Genomic DNA, 17,822 nt, shown 5'->3' on the forward strand with positions numbered 1-17,822 from the left:
GGCTGTTTGCTCTGTTCCGTTTTCGCGTTTTCAAATCTGATATGCCTGTCTCGGGTACCACTTTGTGGTGGAGTGGAATATATAATACCCTTTTTTTAGTAATTGATATATACTACTCGAAAACGTTAACATATGCCATTCCGTTACAGCAAAGGTGACTTAAATGTCACATACATATATATATATATGTCCACACTTAAACGGGCAAATATGTTAAAATATGCATTTTAGTATACAAAATAATAGTTTTGATATGATGTTGCTCGACATTTTCAAAGGTGCTGTACCTGCAATTAAACCGGGTTATAATTATTTTCAGTACAATCTTATGTACTATAAAATTATTATAATTTTACTGGTACAAATTAGTAAAATTGGGTGCAAGCTGTCCCATGCTACATTGATCAACACTGAATTCAGATGTATCTTGACAGCATGTTTCAGAAATTGTGAGCTATTGTGTACTAGGAAACAGCCGTAAATTCATATGATATCATCTTTTTGGCGAGAGGAGCAATATCGAAAACCTAAAACAGATCGGCCGCGGAAGATGAATTGATCCCCGTGCTGAGCATCCCGGTCTCTTAGGCTTGGAAGATGCTGCAGACAGAACAACGCCAGTTCCGTGGAATAGCGCTTAGGGGCGCGTTTGGCTGTCAAATTGCAACAGCAGCCTACGCAAGCCTGATCAGAGCTAAATTCGCATCCCTCAGCAGCCGGGTGCGGTGGCGCGCGCCTGTAATCCAAGCTACGGGGAGGCTGAGGCTGGCGGATCGCTTGAGCTCAGGAGCTCTGAGCTGCGGTGGGCTATGGCGATCGGGTGTCCACACTAAGCTCGGTATCGATATGGTGCTCCTGGGGGAGCCCGGGACCACCAGGTCGCCTAAGGAGGGGTGAACCGGCCCAGGTCGGAAACGGAGCAGGCCAAAGCCCCCGTGCTGGGCAGTAGTGGGGTCGCGCCTGTGAATAGCCTCTGTAGTTCAGCCTGTGCAATACAGTGGGACCCAGTCTTTTACTATTCTTTTCTCTAACCAAGGCAAAAATATCTTTTTTTTCTTGCTAGCTGCTGTTACAAATAATACCAACGTAGGCTATTGCCTTGAAACAATTATATATGTAAATAGCATAAATAGCTATTCCTCTAAACACAAGGAATAACACATTTTTCCCCGAGAAAATTGGGACAAAAGACACCTCATGCCGGCTGAAGCATCCAACAGCTCCTCTTAGCAAGTGTCATTGCTGAGAAAAAACGATAGGGGGTGCAAATACTCGTTGATCCTGCTGGGAAAAAAAATCAGGGTACACTGTACTCTGGTCGCGGAGAAAAAGCGGGTTGGAAAGATACCTAGATAAAGGCTGAAACCTGTCATTGTTATGTTGTAATATAAAGAACGCTTTTCTTTCTGAATAGCTTGAAACGCCTAAAATATTTGTCACAATCTAGTTGTAAAAACCAGTACAGCTCACAGACCAATCCCCCATGTAATTTATTGCAGGAGCTTCGTTTTCGGATATAGTGACGTTTCACCTCGCTGCCTAGTGCCCAAGGGCGTGTTTACTTGTTTTGTATGCTGAGGAAAAGTCTGTCAGCTTTCTTATATTTTCCTGTTAGTATTCGTTATACATAGCAAAACTACAACACCTTATCCAAACCGAGTCTCCATTTCCAATTCGTCTACATAATTATTTTAGGTGGGGAAGCAACATGGGATTTTGATTCAATATGGAATACAATAAATAATTGTTGCATTTCCAGTTTCCGGTGCGAGAACATAAATACAATGGCAAACGTGTCGGATCTGATGAAGTATGGACAATTGACTGATAAACGAGGGTATAATCTGAAGAGGTCAACGGGGTCTAATCTGACCTCTATACTCAGAAACAGAGGTGAGAAAACGATTTCATCCGAATTTCCTCGTCCTCTACAATGGTTCCGATGGTCTTAAACTTTAAATCCCGTCTTTAAATTTTAATTTAAGCAGATAGATACATATAACAAACTCATTACTTGAGAAGTTAAACTTCACCTTTTTGAATTATTCTCAGCAAAGATTTACAGTTATAGGTTTTTTTTAAATGTTCTGAAATCTATAGAATACTTTTCAGATTGTTTTATTACGCAATGCAACTCTTGCTTATCACGAATTTACAGTCCTCAGTAGTTTATGTATTGGAAATCCTATTTCTCATGTAAAACAAAAACAAAACTCGATTCACTGTTCAGAATTACGATTTACAACTCAGACTGTGACAAAATAAATGCATGTTTTATTACGTATGGACTACATTTACATGGTTTTCTAGTTTGTTTTTAAAGAATGATTACTGTAACATGTTAGATGTACTTAATAATATTGGTGTCTGTATATATGCTGTAGAGTAGCAAAGCGTTTCTCTCGTCGTAGGGTGATAATTTCCTATATTGTCACTGGAGAAATTTCAAACGTTATTAAATTAAATGAAATCATTTCGAGTCATAGAAATGCATAGAACGTAATCTCAAAACTAAACATATCTGTCCCTCACATCCTAAACGTGTGTGAACAGCTGTTAGCCCGTTATCGTTTACAGGAGAGTAGGGATAAGGTTACTGCCTTTGTGATCCGTCGGAGAGGTCAAAGTTGAGGCGTGCACCGTTGCCAGGGAGATGATTATAACATGGCGAGTGTTTCAGCAGAGTGTTGCAAAAATAAAATCCAAAATTTAATGTAAATCCCGATCTGCAATGTTAACATGATGAATAGGTTCATTCTGCATGCTATGGACCAGCATCTACGTTTACACCGCGCTTTTGTCGAAAAAACTGAAGAATGGACAGTAAGTTTCTTGAGCGCGTTGGGAGAGGTAATAACTCTTTAGTATAAAACGCTCTAAGGCTTTGTTCTTTACTTTTACTTTACTTTTACTTTAAATACATTTCACCTGTTTAAACAACTTGAGATAAACGATACGTGTATTTACAAATGTCCCTGTGCATAAACTAGTTCTTTTCCTCGTACATGTTTTATGAGCGCTACCCATGTGTTGATTTCAGTAGTTTACGTTCGATAACATAAGCTACTTTTTCCTGTTTTATTTCTTTGATGTTTAGCCAGTTTCTGCTTTTTCCCCCCCACTTGTTTAGAATACAAAATAATACACAAATTAGGTGAAGGGACGTTTTCTGAGGTGGTCAAAACGCAAAACCTTAAAGATGGGAATTACTATGCTTGCAAAACCATGAAACAGCCCGTGGAAAGGTAAGTGTTGGAAACAGTGGTTTATAAAATAAATGTATTTGAAATCCCCTTTTCGCTTTGGTGGAGCAAGGCTGTGTCGTGACAACTCGGTGTGTATACACCTGTAACCCAAGCCGGGCGGCACTTCCGACAGAGGTGTCCTGCACTGACAGGCATGACATCACTCCCTGCTGTTGACCTTGTGCTCAGGGGTCAGCTTCTAGACACGAGCTGTCACCACCGGCCCTGGAAGGCGTGCTGTTGACAAATAGGATGCAGCTTTGATGGGATGAGATTTTCTTTTTGAGAAGAAAAAGATACTCAAATTACTTAGTCCCCACGGGACATATTTCAGCCTTCATCTGACTCCATCCATCTTTACAAAATATCTATACAAATGTTATGATATTTACATATTATATTTGTTTCCGTTTTTCTTTATAGTATAGTTTTATATCTTTGCTACTAAAAGCAGTTTATTAAATGTTTCAAACAAATGCCATTGTTTCACTTGGGCATTAAATGTAGTGCTGCTTATTTTTCTTTATAAAGAGATGCTTAAGAAGCCATACTGGAATACTAGGATTAAAGGCAATCAGTGAGGATCAATACAATAAGTAAATTCAGTTTATTTGCATTTGTTACATCAAAATTGCAACACATTAAATATGGGTTGATCATGGTTCGGTCAGTACAGTTTTGAATTCATTCCATGTCGATCAGCCTGGAGCAAGCAAACAACCTACGTGAAGTACAAGCAATGAAGAGGCTCAGCCCACACCCCAACATCCTTCAGCTGCACGAGATCATTTAGTAAGTTGCCATCCATCCATTATCTAACTGCTTCATCCAAAGAAGGACCCCGGGGGAGCTGGAGCCTATCCCAGCAAGCAACAGACACAAAACGGGGTACACCCTGGGCAGAACACCTGTCCATCACACACAGCCACACTGGGGTCCAATTTCCCAGAAGCTAATGAACCTACCAGTAGGTCTTTGAACTGTGGGAGGAATCTAGAGTACACAGAGAAAACCCTCACAAACTTCATGCAGCTAGTACACCAGGAATTGAACCTCAGGACCCCAATACTGAGAGGCAGCGATACTAAATACTGTGCCACTGTAGCGTTAGTGCAAAATATTGATTAGTGTTACAAAAATTAGAAGTAGAGAAGTTCGGTTTCGTGCTGAGATATTTTAATTTTGGTCCCTGACAGCTATTTGATCCTATCTGAAAGCTTGAAGAACATGACATATCTTTTTGTGTTAAACAGAATCTGCATACGCACCAGGTTAGCTATACGGTATGTAATTTAAGAGCTTATTGACTGTATTACAATAATAATTTGGCATCCAATCTAAGAAATTATCATTTCATTAAAACAAATATCATCCTGGTAACCCTGCTTATAAAACATTGTGCCTGGCCCTGTGCATATTTTGATGTTTGCAGTTAAACATCCATTTGTGAATTCACAGAGTGATTTTACCCTTTTGCATCTCTTTTTTTTAGCGATAAGAAGACAGGCTCCCTTTCTCTAATATGTGAACTCATGGACATGAACATCTATGAGTTAATCCGAGGTCAGTCTCAGCAGCTGTTGCACTGTTGCCTTTCACCTCAGTACATGGTTCGGTCCTCAACACTATACTGTATGAATGCTTGTACGATGCTGTAAAAAAGTCTGACTATAATAAGATGGGATTGTTTACCCCTTTTCATCAACCAACGTCGCATTTTCACTCATCCTGTTACAGCCAAGTCTGACTTTAAACAAGCACTGAAGTAAAACCGGCCTTATTCGCTCTCTTCTCTGGAAGGCTTTATTTAAGGTGAACACTTTACATCAAGGCATTTTTACAGCTGGTGCAGTATATGCAGTTCTCACTGCATTAATAAAGATCTGTAATGGCTTGGAATGCACCTACGATACCTTATTAAAAAGCAACAATACCTCAGACATGAAGTTTGTGCTTATATAAAGTGTAAGTTAGTAGAGGTCAAGTTAATAGGAAAAATCAGAACGAAAACTCATTTACAATGCATTTAAAAAAAAGAAGCTGGGAATCCAGTAAGATTGAAAAAGGAGGATATTTTACATTTGAAAGAACACTTCACTTCCTATCAGCCTTATTAGCGGAAAAAGCATTAACTGACTCATAATGTAGTTTTACGAAGGGTACTGATTACAGATTTCGTTTCATCATGACATGCCTCCTGCTTCAAAAACTAGATGAGGGATTTAGAGATGGCTTTAGCAGTTATATCAGATATAACGAATAGCTGTTATTAACCAATGAAACTACATTTGGATGTGAAACTTTTCAGAAAGTTCTTGGCTCAAACAGTTCATCCATAAGATGGCAATTAGCAAGAGGCAAGTCTTGCTAATACATCCAAGAACAATACTTTAAATCCCACATACTCTGTTTTTTCACTCTTAAAGAGAAATGTTATATATTAGAACAGACATAACCTTTTAATAATTTCATTTTCTTGTGCATAAAAAACCTAAAACCTTCATGTTTTTATTGCAATAGTACTCCCTTGAGTGGGAAGATATACTAAGCTATCTCCATTTATGTAAAGCAGATACTCCTCATATGGTGACTTCTTTTGACTGTCACTTTAGGCATATAAGGTAGTTCTATTGCATAAAAAGAGCTATAAAATCTAAGCTGTGCTTGTCCAACTAGAGAGAGACAAAATAAGATCTCACAATAAAAACCTGTTGAGACAGATTCACCTGCAAGGCTGTTGGGCCAAGCATCTCTATTACAGAATAGATGGGTAAGGTACGAGAAGAAAGTTAGCAAAAAAGGGATATTTTTTCACTGTAATTGGAGATGTTTCCTACATGACTGTACCAGTACCCCAGTGTGCATCGGATTTACAAATCCAAGGCTTCTAGAAATAAAATATTGGCAATAAGCTATGCATCTTTAATAAAGTGAACTATAAAGACTGACGTAAACAACTGATATAAAACTGTTCAAAAGGGGTAATAATATGGATAACTCTGAGTAGGGTTATTTCAGCAAATTGCATAAATGAAAAAAGGAGCTGTTTAGTTGTTAGCATGCTAACCACACCTGCAATTTTACAACATTCTAATGCATTCCTGGCTGGCTTTGTCTCCCACCACTTCGTCTGTTTAAGACAATTATAACAAACTGCTTTGGTAACTGTTACAACAATTGCCACTACAGAATCTTCCGTAGGTGCTAGAAGCTCTTATCTAGTTATAGAACAAAATACTTCTGGCATTTCTCTAGAGACAGATTCAGTGGATGAGGCACTTCTGTATGGCCTTTATTTCCTTTAATCAGCATGATGCACACTACTGATGCCTACTCCCTTATCTTTTAAGAGAACTCCTTAGAAAATGTCACTATTCATTTCTGTCTTTAACTTAAATTATCTATAGACCGTGACATCCATCTGTGACAAAGTCGTAGCCTAATCAATCTCAGCAATGTGACGCATTATTAAAACTGGTCAGTATATACCGTAGCTAAATAACAGGAAATTGTGTTTCACAGACCCATGGATGGAAAATAAAACACGAATTAAGGATTGTTAATGCATGTAGCATGCTGCTCTTTGTACTGCATTCATTTTTTATGTTTCTGTTGGAAGTTTGTGATTGTGTTTTCAGGCAGACGACATCCCCTGCCAGAAATTAAAGCAAGGAATTACATATACCAGCTGTGTAAGTCCCTGGATCACATGCACAGGTAAAAGCTGCTGTCGGATCATTTTAGGGGAAAGAAATTACGGATGAAGCCTGGAAAAAAAATTGGGGTGAAGTTCTTTTTAACTGAAAGGATAAGCAGCAGGTCTGTTTTTTTCATTTGTAATGTTTAAATTAATATTTTTTCTATCTTTGGATATAAAATATAACTCTTCTCCCAATCCCAAATTAAGCCTGTGATTCATGTACTTTGTTTGCCAAGACATTTCTCTTTTCTGCATTGTTGTTTGTCCTATAACCAAGTTCTTACACTTGTAATTCTCCTTTTAAGAGTCAGCAGTAAATCATCAGATATACACTTTCCATAACATTGGTTGCACATAATATAATCTCATCCAGATTTATGTAGAAAGGCAGAGAGCACTGTTAAGAGGAATGGTTGTCAAAATTATGTAAAAACAGATTTTCCTTCCTGTATGGATCAGTGACCTATCTTCTCTAATATGGTGAAAACAAAGTAAAACAATACACTTGAATCTGCACTGGTGCAAAACCTTTACGTTCCTTTTTTCACATTCCCGAAATTAAATTGTTTAAGTTGTCGGTTTTGTCTCCATGGTACAAAGTTTTAGCTCCTAAATTCAGCGCTGTTAGGGATTCCAGTGGGAACGAGTCACCCACATAGAATGTTTCCAGGTCAGCTTTATAAATAAAGAAGCAAGTGGCACATATTTACATTAAGGAGACTTTGAATAATAAAAATGCAGAACAATAAAATCTCCAGCACTCACAGTCTTGAACTATGTAAAGTGTCAGGCGTCTTCAGTTTCAGAGCTATCACTGACCTACAGGAAAACAAATCTGTACTTGCTTTTGCTTTAGTACACAAAGGTGTGAGTGTGTTCTTCCGTACTGTGAAAACTTTGCCTTATCTTGTTACAGAAACGGAATCTTTCACCGAGACGTCAAGCCAGAAAATATTTTAATCAGGGTAAGGTGGACAAGATGTAATAATTTAGTCTAAGGATGTGAACCGGTAGTTGTTGCTTTAATATATTTTGCTTTGCAAAACAAAAAAGGAATAGGAACTTGTGGACCATGAACAGAAAGTACCCAGATGTGCTAACTTAAAGCAACAGTAGGGTTATCATACTGGATTCCTGTGAAGATCCATCATCCCTAATGGCAGAAAATGCATGCCTTAACACTCTAGTGAGTAGATGCAGCAATGAAGCATACAAACTGGACAGGAAATCATATTAGTTAGTAAGGACTTCCACTCCACTTGCATGAGCATTTGAAAACAAAATGTTAACGAACATACCAGAATAAATTGAAGAGAAAAATATATTGAACTAAACAAAGCTACACAAATCTTCAGCTGTGAAAATGTCTGTGCTTGTAGTATAAATGCGACTTCTAAACCTCCTTATCACTGATGCATACTCCTCCAAACCTTTAAATTGACCATGGCAGAAAGATGTCCTGAAGCTGGCAGATTTCGGCTCCTGCAGGAGCGTTTACTCCAAACCTCCCTATACCGAGTACATCTCCACTCGCTGGTATCGGGCTCCAGAGTGCCTGCTCACAGACGGCTACTACTCCCACAAGATGGACATCTGGAGTGCCGGATGCGTGTTCTTTGAAATCATGAGGTAACCACACACAGAGTCATTTAGCCTGTTTTTTAGAGATGTTTTAACCAGACCTAAACAGGCACATAACCCGTACATTTAAGTTGAATATGTGCCATTCATTGTGCGAGTGCATAGTAAACCAAAATAAAACTGATTTATCATTTGCAAAAAAAAAGCAATTAATCTACCCTCTATTTTGTTTCACAGTTCTAATCACTTTCTGTGGATGTACATACGGACATCTTTTAAAAATAAAACCTCAAGTGTTTGAAACTAGGCAATGAAGCAAAAGCATAGCAACCTCACTGGGCACTGAAACAAATATGTTTCTGACTAAAGCTGTTCCAGTACCATGGCTGCTTCTTTTGTAGCTGACACCCAATGAGGCCTAGTGGGGAACTTCTTCACACCAATTACAGTTTATGAGAGGAGATGACTTCTGTTTGTCAGACTTTGTTTTACAGTATGTAAGTTAGTTGCAATCATTCACAATTGGAATCTTTCAGAATTCTGTGGCTCATCATTTGGAAAATGGTCAAAGGGGAGTCTTTAAGTACAATAGGCCGCAGTCAAGGTCTCCATAAAAATGTGCGGGATGTACTGAAAACTTGTGTTATGGAAATAAATCTTCAACAGTTTCAGAAACTAAATTCATGTTTTGCCACATTAATTAAATGGCGGTAATTAAACATGCTTTTGTTTTTCTGTGGTAGCCTCAATCCTCTCTTCCCTGGCTCCAATGAGCTGGATCAGGTTTCCAAAATCCATGACGTTCTGGGAACCCCTGATGATGAAATTCTTCAGAAGTTTAAGCAGTAAGTTCAATTTGCAGTGCTGTAATGTTTACAGTGTTGAAAAAGCATCATCCTACTTTCAGCTGTTCTGTATATCTGGATCCTTTTTGCCCATGGAAAAAATTCACCTTTTTATGCTTAGTCATTTGAAATGCCTAATATCTGAGAGGAAGATATATAACATATACAACTTTTTATTTATAAATTAAAGCAAATAAAATCCAAAAACAAACTATCAAACTGTGCAAGGGTGCACTGAAAATGTTACATGACATTAAATTATATTTCACATTCTCCAGAGATTGTATTCATTTTGGATTTTCTGCACAATGCCTCCAGAAATTCACACCAGTTTACATCTAAGGACTACTTGTGAAAATATCAGCCTAAAAAAATCTGATCCAGTGCAGAAAAGCAGGCTCCAGTCGTCAGCTAAGGTCTAAGACGTGCCTCTCTAGAATTTTGTTTTTAAAAACTGCTCAACAGATCCAGAGCCATGCGTTTTGACTTTCCTCCCAAGAAAGGGAGTGGTATCTCTCACCTGATCCCACAGTGCTCATCAGGCGGCCTGTCCCTGATGTACGAGATGCTGGAGTATGACCCCAATGAGAGGATCAGCTCCAAGGCTGCCTTGCAGCACCCCTACTTCAAGGAACTCCGGTGAGTCTGTCCCCTCACATTAATACACCAGTGCAAGCAACGATATAGAGACGCACCATCCAGTACTTACTCTTTATTTTTGTCAATGAATGGAGAAAAATGGAAAATAAAATCAAGTGATTAAGGACGAGCAAAATCTAAATAAAGAATTCAGGTCCGCATTGGCAATCGCTTAAAATGCTATGATTATTCAGCTTCCAATTTCAGTTGTTAGCTAGCAGGAGAGCCCATGTAAAGATCTGGCCTCTGGAATCTCAGATGCTTGAAACATATGTATGAAGTAGGCAAGTTTTCAACTGAAAGGCCCATTAGGGTAGGGCTTTATATGACTGTGCCAAGTTGCATTCTGGAGGCAGCAGAAGGGGCCTTCTGAATTCCAAAGCACAAATTGCGATGGCAAACATACTTGGGTCTGCCCTTTAACCATTGCAGTGCATTTTGGTACCACTGTCAATGAAGACTGCAATATTAATGATTAAACCACTATTCCTTTTTAATTTTTTGCTTTTTTAAAACACTTTCTTTTCAAGGCAGTTTATACGTGATAATGATATTTCATCCAAGTCTTCAATCATTAGGCAAAAGATGCCCCTGCGTGGTGTCCTAACAGTTTTAGTTGTGTTCTGTGCAGTGTGGCAGAGAAGCAGGCTAGCACCCTGAGAAGGGTAATTGGAACAGTGGAAGGAGGAGAAAACAATGGGACCCCTAACTCAATCGACAATCTCTGGCGCATTGCAAAACAAGGGAGAAGACAAGTAAGGCAAACCAGAAGCGTCCTCTGATGCTGACCTTTAAAACTTCATGCTTTTCAGTTTGAAGAGGGAAGAAGTTTCACTGAAATGTAAAAACTACTGTAATAGACAAATGTCTCTACAATCTATAAAACAAAAAAAATACAAAAATGATTAGTAAAAAGTAATAAAAGGTACTAATTCTGATTCACATAAAAATAAAACAAAGTGAAGTAAAGGACATTTTACATATTAAATAGTGCCATACTCATTTGTAAGAAGATGGATATAGGCATGTTTTAGGCACTAGTATAGATTGAAAGTTGGGTTAAATTACTTTAGTTTATTTTAATTGAGTCTGGCCTAACAAAAGTGATAATTTGCTGTCCAGAACAAATACCATAGAACAGTATCTCTCTATAAGGAACATTTTGTAAATTTCATACAATTGCATATAGTTTGTGTATATGTATAGAACAGTGATTCACAATGATAAACACTTAAAGAGACAATAATACTTACCTGTATTAAATGATGCCTTATAGTACAAAACTGGTATTGTTCTGTATTGACAGATGGGATTCTTTCTCTTCAAGGACTCAAAACATTAAATTGTAACATAACCTTTGTTTTCTAGCAAAACATCAAGCACGTTCCAGACTCCCTGATGAGACGGAATGGTCCTTCTTACCCAATTGAATTGCCAAAGCTGAATGTGGTTGTACCAGCACCCAAAATAGCTTCATATCCCATCACCTCTCTGCCTTCTTTAATGGCACACAATGGGTCTCTCCCAGCACTGAAATCAACCAAATACCACGGGAAACCAACGAAGGTAGACATCACATGAATAAGCTTTAACACATTCTAGCCTGATGTCATCGGATCACAGAAGCTAGGCAGGGCACAGCTTAGTCAGTACTGGGATGGAAGACCTCTAAGGAAAATGAGCTTGCTGCTGTGAGTGATGTTGGCAGTCCAGCAGGTGGCAGTCTTCTCTCTGGACAACAATTACCAAACCAATATTTCAATATTCCCCAGTATGTTTACTGGGGACACGCTGCTGCAGGAGGTGCCATTCCTGCGGTCCTGACTTCATATTGGCAATGGCCATTAGAGTAGGGGTTTTGACTCCAGTATATAGGCTAAATTCCACTTGGCTTGTGCAGTCTGGCCTCCATAAAGTTCCTTGTTTTTTCCAATTGGAGGGACAGTGTCTCACTGTGGCAGTACAGCAGTTGGTTTTGGGATCCTTCAAGTTAAAAAATGATGTATGTATGCAAGGAATTATTACATCAACATACTTGCACCAGAATGTGCTCATTAATTGGTGGAAACATGCATTATTGTGGTTTAAAATTATTAAAAGATCAGGATTACGTTTTTTCTCTTTTCTTGTAGATCAGATATAAAACTTGTAACAAAATATTCAATACATTATTGTCATTATATTAACCAATTAAATAATTATACCTTACACTTGATTGCTTAATAAAAGCATTATTTCATTCATAAAATATGTGCATATGACATGCAATATAAAGTAATCCTTGCTTACCAGTGTGGGAAACTTTGGAGGAATTCTATTGATACATGAAATGTTTGGTTATGGATAGCTCATTTCTAACATGCAGAACAAATTTATAATTGACTGCAGTTGAAATAAAGATGTTGAATTCTGACAGTGCATTTATCAACATATCCCTGTATATGGCTTTTTCAAATTACCACTGAAACAATTAATGACAAATACCCATTTCTGCAAAGGAATGGGTATTAGTTAAGTCACACATTAATGTATGTCAGTTATATGAAGTTATGTTTATATATAAAGTTCACTGAGATCACTTTATTATAAATTGCATTTGTTTTCTCCTTCTTAAAGCCCAGAAATGAGCCACATCACCAGCCCTTCAAGAGTTATCACATCCCACCTCTGGAAAGGAAAGGTGGAGGCTACTGAAGATCGCATGCCAAAGAGCTCCTCTTCACCAAATTGTCAAGGAGTGGGTGCCCACCAACTCCTCGCCACGTTTTCCTGTCCTCTAGAAGGATGGGCTTTAGCCCTTGATTTTTTTGTGATTCTTGAGCTATTTTAAATTTACAATAAAAGAATTAAGACTCTGACAAAGAACAGAACTGAAGTGATCAAAAAGCTCTTGAAATCACAATAACCAAATGTTGACATTCTACTGTTTTCTTGAAATAGTCATGGAAGGAGTTTTATCAAAATTATTTCCCCCTGAAAAAAGAAACATTCTGTAATTTAGAATACAACTAAATGAAAGATTAAAAGATTGAGAAGTGGCACTGGACAATCTAAAACTCGATGAGAATGTCTTAATATTGTATTATGCATAAAACACACAAATGAATGTGGTTGTCATACTTCTAGTAAATTACATATCAGAGTGCATTCCTCTCGGATGCTTTAAAACAGAGTAAATGCATAACTTTAAAGAAAAGTATGCTTTGCATACTGTGCTTGCTCAGTCTTCGTAAAGCGCTTTCAATAAAACAGTCGGATAAAAACTGATTAATATGGCACATAAATGTAAAGAAAAATAATACAGCATTTTTTTTCCTAGTAGGTTTTCAGGTTAATTTTTCAAATTGTATGTTTGTTGTCCACGGAGCATGTTTATGCTTTTGTTTAGTGTTAATTGTGCTTACCTATGTGAATTATGCATCTACTGCATTTTGTTCTATATTTCAATCATGTTGTGCATTTATCATTAGCCTGACATTCTAATGTCATTTTCTACATTACAGGTTTTTCTAGTAATCTCTTGTCATGCCTTAAGCACAAGGCCACACATCAGCATAGACACCATCATGCCAGGAAAATGCCAGGCCTAACATAATAATAATAATAATTGCTTACACTTATATAGCGCTTTTTCTGGACACTACACTCAAAGCGCTTTACAGGTAATGGGGTCTCCCCTCCACCACCACCAATGTGCAGCATCCACCTGGATGATGCGACGGCAGCCATAGTGCACCAGAACGCTCACCACACATCAGTGGGGAGGAGAGCAGAGTAATAAAGCCAATTCATAGATGGGGATTATTAGGAGGCCATGATTGGTAAGGGCCAATGGGAAATTTGGCCAGGACGCCGGGGTTACACCCCTACTCTTTTCGAGAAACGCCCGCCCTGGGATTTTTAATGACCACAGAGAGTCAGGACCTCGGTTTTACATCTCATCCGAAGGACGGCACCTGTTTACAGTATAGTGTCCCCATCACTATACTGGGGCATTAGTACCCACATGGACCGCAGGCTGAGCGCCCCCTGCTGGCCCCACTAACACCTCTTCCAGCAGCAACCTTAGTTTTTCCCAGGGGGTGTCCTATCCAGATACTGACCAGGCTCACCTGCTCTGACCTCTGCATTAAGCAGCAACAAGAAGTAAATTATGTACATAATTTAAACAAAACTATAACATCTAAAATGACTACTTTGTTTTTTGTAGTTTAATTCTATTATGTATATTTTTACATCAAAGAACGGGCTATATGGATGTGAGATGTATATAATGTATTTAATGCAAATTTATTAGAGCATTTCATGTACACAAATCATTATACCTTAAAGTTAAAATAAAGTAGAGAAGAATTCTTTAATCAATGCCTTTAATGTGCTACCACTTCAAATAATCTAATAATACAGCCATAAATGGTACATACACCTTAAAAATCTAAGCCGTTTCTAAAAAAATATTCATTTTTATTTGAAAAGATAAACAGATGTGTGTATACTGAGGTGTTCTAATAAATTTGCATCCTACCATATACATAAAAAACCAAGTATATGGTTTCTCTTGCCTATTCTGCACACTTTTGTATCTAGTTTTTCCTCTCCAAACTGTTTATAAAATATTTTGTATGATTGCAGTGTTGGAGCAATTATGTACAGATGTTATTTTAATATACATAATACATTCATTCTGAAAATGCTGTAGTCTTTTCATTTTTTAACCTTTACTTTTCAGGTAAATTGGAAAGCAGTTACTTTCAAAGACAAAATGCCACTTTAAAAATTGAACATTTTATGTATCCAGTGTTTCCAGTTAAATAGGCATGACTTTAACATATTCTGGTTTTAACATGTAAGTGTTTTTACAGTTATGTAAATCTATTACTTCCTTGAAAAAGATGTCTAATGCATTACATCATCCAGACACACAAGCTTGCAGTTGATGAGCTGTAGCAATGTACGAAGCTTGGGAAAGTACAACAAAAAAACAACAGCAAGTCCAAGGTCGTATTGCAAGAAATACAACCTATATATTACATTTTCCTTGTTCTTACTTTAACAGTAATGAAAGAAAGAACACAAAAAACGTCTAAACCAGAGTATTTTCTTCATTTGAAATGAGAAAATCCAATTAATTTAATTGAATTTTTTTATATATTTATATATATACACTTAACATACGTGTATCTTTTATTGTATGACAATTAGACTAGTGTTAATTAAACCAATTTACAACATTATTGGAGAACATTCTTGTCCTTTCATCGTAAGCCCTATAAGCACAAGGAGTAGCTGTATCGTGGTTTGTAAGTGCTTATGAACAGAGTAAATTAAATTTCTGTACTTTAAAAGAAGTTATTCTGAGACGTCTGTCTGAAAGTGCCTTTTAGTAAATAGTTTAGAAGTGAAAAGCCTTCAGACCTCTTTGTTCAGTGTAATCAGTGAGAGATGGCTGGCACTGTCACATCTTACGTCGTATACAGACAAGTGAATGTACTGTGGAGCACCTCTATGTTCACATTAGAACACATTCTTCGAGGGATGGAAAGATCACACTGTCAATGATAAAACCTGAACAGCAGGAGCTATTTTGAGAAATTTCATGTTTGGATAGAAAAATATGGCCAAGAAAAACATAACTTTTTAAATGCTTAAAAGTTTAGAAGGGAAGAACATTAGCTGAGTACTTGCTTAATACATATTGCAACAAAACAGCAGGAGTGAATTTTGCGATTTGTAGTATTAAACACCTACACCTACCTAGGTTATTACTGGTGTAAGAACTGTGGCACTTGCATAGTAGCAACATCTGTAATATAAATATCCAGCATAATAAATTCATAACTGAGTGTTGAAGGGCACATCAGGTATACAAATGTATAACCCGCATTAGCGTACAGTACTTTACAATACAACTAAAAATGCTTTTTATTCATATTTAACTTGACGGAAATTTGGGATATATCTTGTGCAGTTATGTTAAATATGCACTGCTGTCAGTTATAATTGCAGACAAACAACTGAAGCAAGTAACTGTACAAGCACCAGGCTCTGTGTAAACCATATCTGTTTAATGAAAAACGTGAAATGTAAGTGGTACAACCACTTCACTGGGCTTGCCCCTTGTAGTGTGCAGTAAATCAACTTTGCCATTGACATGAAAGATTGGAAATCACAAGAGTACATTAAAACTGTTTTAATAATGTCACACGGAAAGGCCCTGCTTATGAACCCTGAACTTAGCTGCTGCTCATAGTGGCTGCTACTTAGTTTTACATAGAATAGCACTGCTGATGTTAAGCAAAATGTTTATTTCAGTGTTTTAGTCTGCAGACTTCCTGAGCTTCAAATAATTGCTGAGTTTGACTGTTACTCCGTCCAACTATTCTGTACATATTGTAAATCTGTAACAAGTAAGCAATTCAGCTTTATCTTGGAGATAAGAGTATTTGATACAAAGAGTTCTTCCTATACCAAACATTTAATTAAGAAAAATACATCTGAATGATCTTTTGTACAACAGAAAAGAAAACAAAAACCTGCATATTCAAGATTGTTTTAATATTATTAATATGTATAATTTTTCTGCATTAGAAATATCACTATTTTGCTTTAATGAAGATGAACTTCCACTAGTGTAATGATCAATTTCTGCCCCATCAATCACTGAATTACAATATTTATACATATAATACAGAGCCGATTGTAATTTGAAACAATATTAAAATAAATGCTCAATAGATACAAAGGTTTTAATTTTTTAATATTTTCTCCACCTTATAGCTGTCTGGGAGTCCTTGCACACCCCACAATGTAAAGCCATTCTCTTCTAACAAACTATTAAGTGCAAACAAATCTTCTTTTTTCTTTTTAAAAAAAAACTATGATTGCAGCATCCAGCTTTCCGATTCAAAATTCCAAGTCAGAAGATAATGACCTGCCACATCCCAAGTGCATCCAGGCTGTCTTCAAAGAATTCTTTGTTCCATTATAGTTATAAAATAAAACAAAAAAAATCAGTGCAAAGTATTCAATGGTGAGACTAAACAAAAACCATTTAACTTACAGGATTTTCTGAGGGGGAAGCAGTTCTTCACTTTTCTTCCGTTTCTTTCTCTCTTTATAATATATATGTGATAAAGCTACACATTTAGAGATAATAGAAACACCCAGTTGAGAAAATGGCAGATCACTTTGCTTCCAATTTTCTCAAGCTCTGCCCTGCAACTCCAGTGAAAGATGAAGGTAAAAAACACAGACGGGAAGGGTGTGTGTGTGTGTGAGGAAGGGGAAGGGTTGGGAGGGAGGGGGCGAAGGGAATGACAGAAAAAAAAAATCCTGTTTGTTTCTTCGAGTTTCCAGGACGATTTTTACCCTTCGTCCAGAATTGCACCTCACCCTTTCATTCGTGCTTGTTGGCTGCTAAGCCGCGCTAGGCCATTTCAGAAAAGAAAAAAAAACTTGCAATGCTGTGCGGGTGAAGAACAGCGCCCGGCTCTGGCGTCAATACGTCTGTGTGACGAAGGTTTCTTAGCAGCAGAATCATGATGGCTATACTACAGTCCCGCTGGGAGAGTTGGCTTGGTTTTGGGATGACAATAAACCCTGAAAAGAAAAATATGGAACCAGTTAAAAAGGATGGTCCTTTCACTATTCCATCCATTTCAAACCTGCAGCCATCGCCTATATGGTAAGTACATTCCACACACAGACCATATTGTTCAATCACTATTTCCAGTTCCCATTTTTTATTTGGCGATGTCTCTCCTACGCATTTCTCAGGTAACCAGCCACTGCTGCCGAGACAGACTGATGGCA

The 17,822-nt window shown here is 37.5% G+C and overlaps 2 protein-coding genes across 4 annotated transcripts in view; one reads left to right on the plus strand and one right to left on the minus strand.

Annotated features, from left to right (window-relative positions):
- The first annotated feature begins 1,587 nt into the window (after window positions 1-1,587).
- LOC102695984 (MAPK/MAK/MRK overlapping kinase) lies at window positions 1,588-14,701 on the plus strand. Of its 3 annotated transcripts, none has more exons than XM_006632391.3 (12): window positions 1,588-1,893; window positions 3,131-3,245; window positions 3,948-4,037; window positions 4,738-4,808; window positions 6,884-6,962; window positions 7,862-7,910; window positions 8,396-8,574; window positions 9,270-9,371; window positions 9,837-10,010; window positions 10,642-10,765; window positions 11,379-11,576; window positions 12,627-14,701. In XM_006632391.3, exons 1-12 carry the CDS (start codon window positions 1,785-1,787, stop codon window positions 12,702-12,704), a joined length of 1,368 nt encoding a protein of 455 aa, XP_006632454.1. In that variant the 5' UTR covers window positions 1,588-1,784; the 3' UTR covers window positions 12,705-14,701. The 3 variants fall into 3 exon arrangements, with proteins under 3 accessions (XP_006632454.1, XP_015205583.1, XP_015205584.1); XM_015350097.2 differs by lacking the exon at window positions 1,588-1,893 and adding an exon at window positions 2,641-2,850; XM_015350098.2 differs by lacking the exon at window positions 1,588-1,893 and adding an exon at window positions 2,641-2,823.
- A 1,353-nt stretch (window positions 14,702-16,054) lies between these two features.
- The window catches only part of wdr20a (WD repeat domain 20a), a 35,118-nt gene continuing 33,350 nt past the window's right edge, over window positions 16,055-17,822 (minus strand). Inside the window, exon 4 of the mRNA XM_006632232.3 lies at window positions 16,055-17,609. Coding sequence (XP_006632295.1) covers window positions 17,556-17,609 — 54 coding nt within the window. The 3' untranslated portion in view covers window positions 16,055-17,555. The remainder of the gene's footprint in view (window positions 17,610-17,822) is intronic.

This window comes from Lepisosteus oculatus, chromosome 8 (genome assembly GCF_040954835.1).
Source record: "Lepisosteus oculatus isolate fLepOcu1 chromosome 8, fLepOcu1.hap2, whole genome shotgun sequence".
In the NCBI taxonomy this organism is placed as follows: Eukaryota; Metazoa; Chordata; class Actinopteri; order Semionotiformes; family Lepisosteidae; genus Lepisosteus; species Lepisosteus oculatus.

Excerpts from the sequence above, each read along its gene's own strand:
- LOC102695984 (XM_006632391.3), top strand. The coding sequence starts at position 1,785 with ATGGCAAACGTGTCGGATCTGATGAAGTATGGACAATTGACTGATAAA. Across the intron at positions 7,911-8,395 it reads CAGAAAATATTTTAATCAGG|AAAGATGTCCTGAAGCTGGC; the intron begins GTAAGGTGGACA and ends TGACCATGGCAG. Across the intron at positions 8,575-9,269 it reads GTGTTCTTTGAAATCATGAG|CCTCAATCCTCTCTTCCCTG; the intron begins GTAACCACACAC and ends TTTCTGTGGTAG.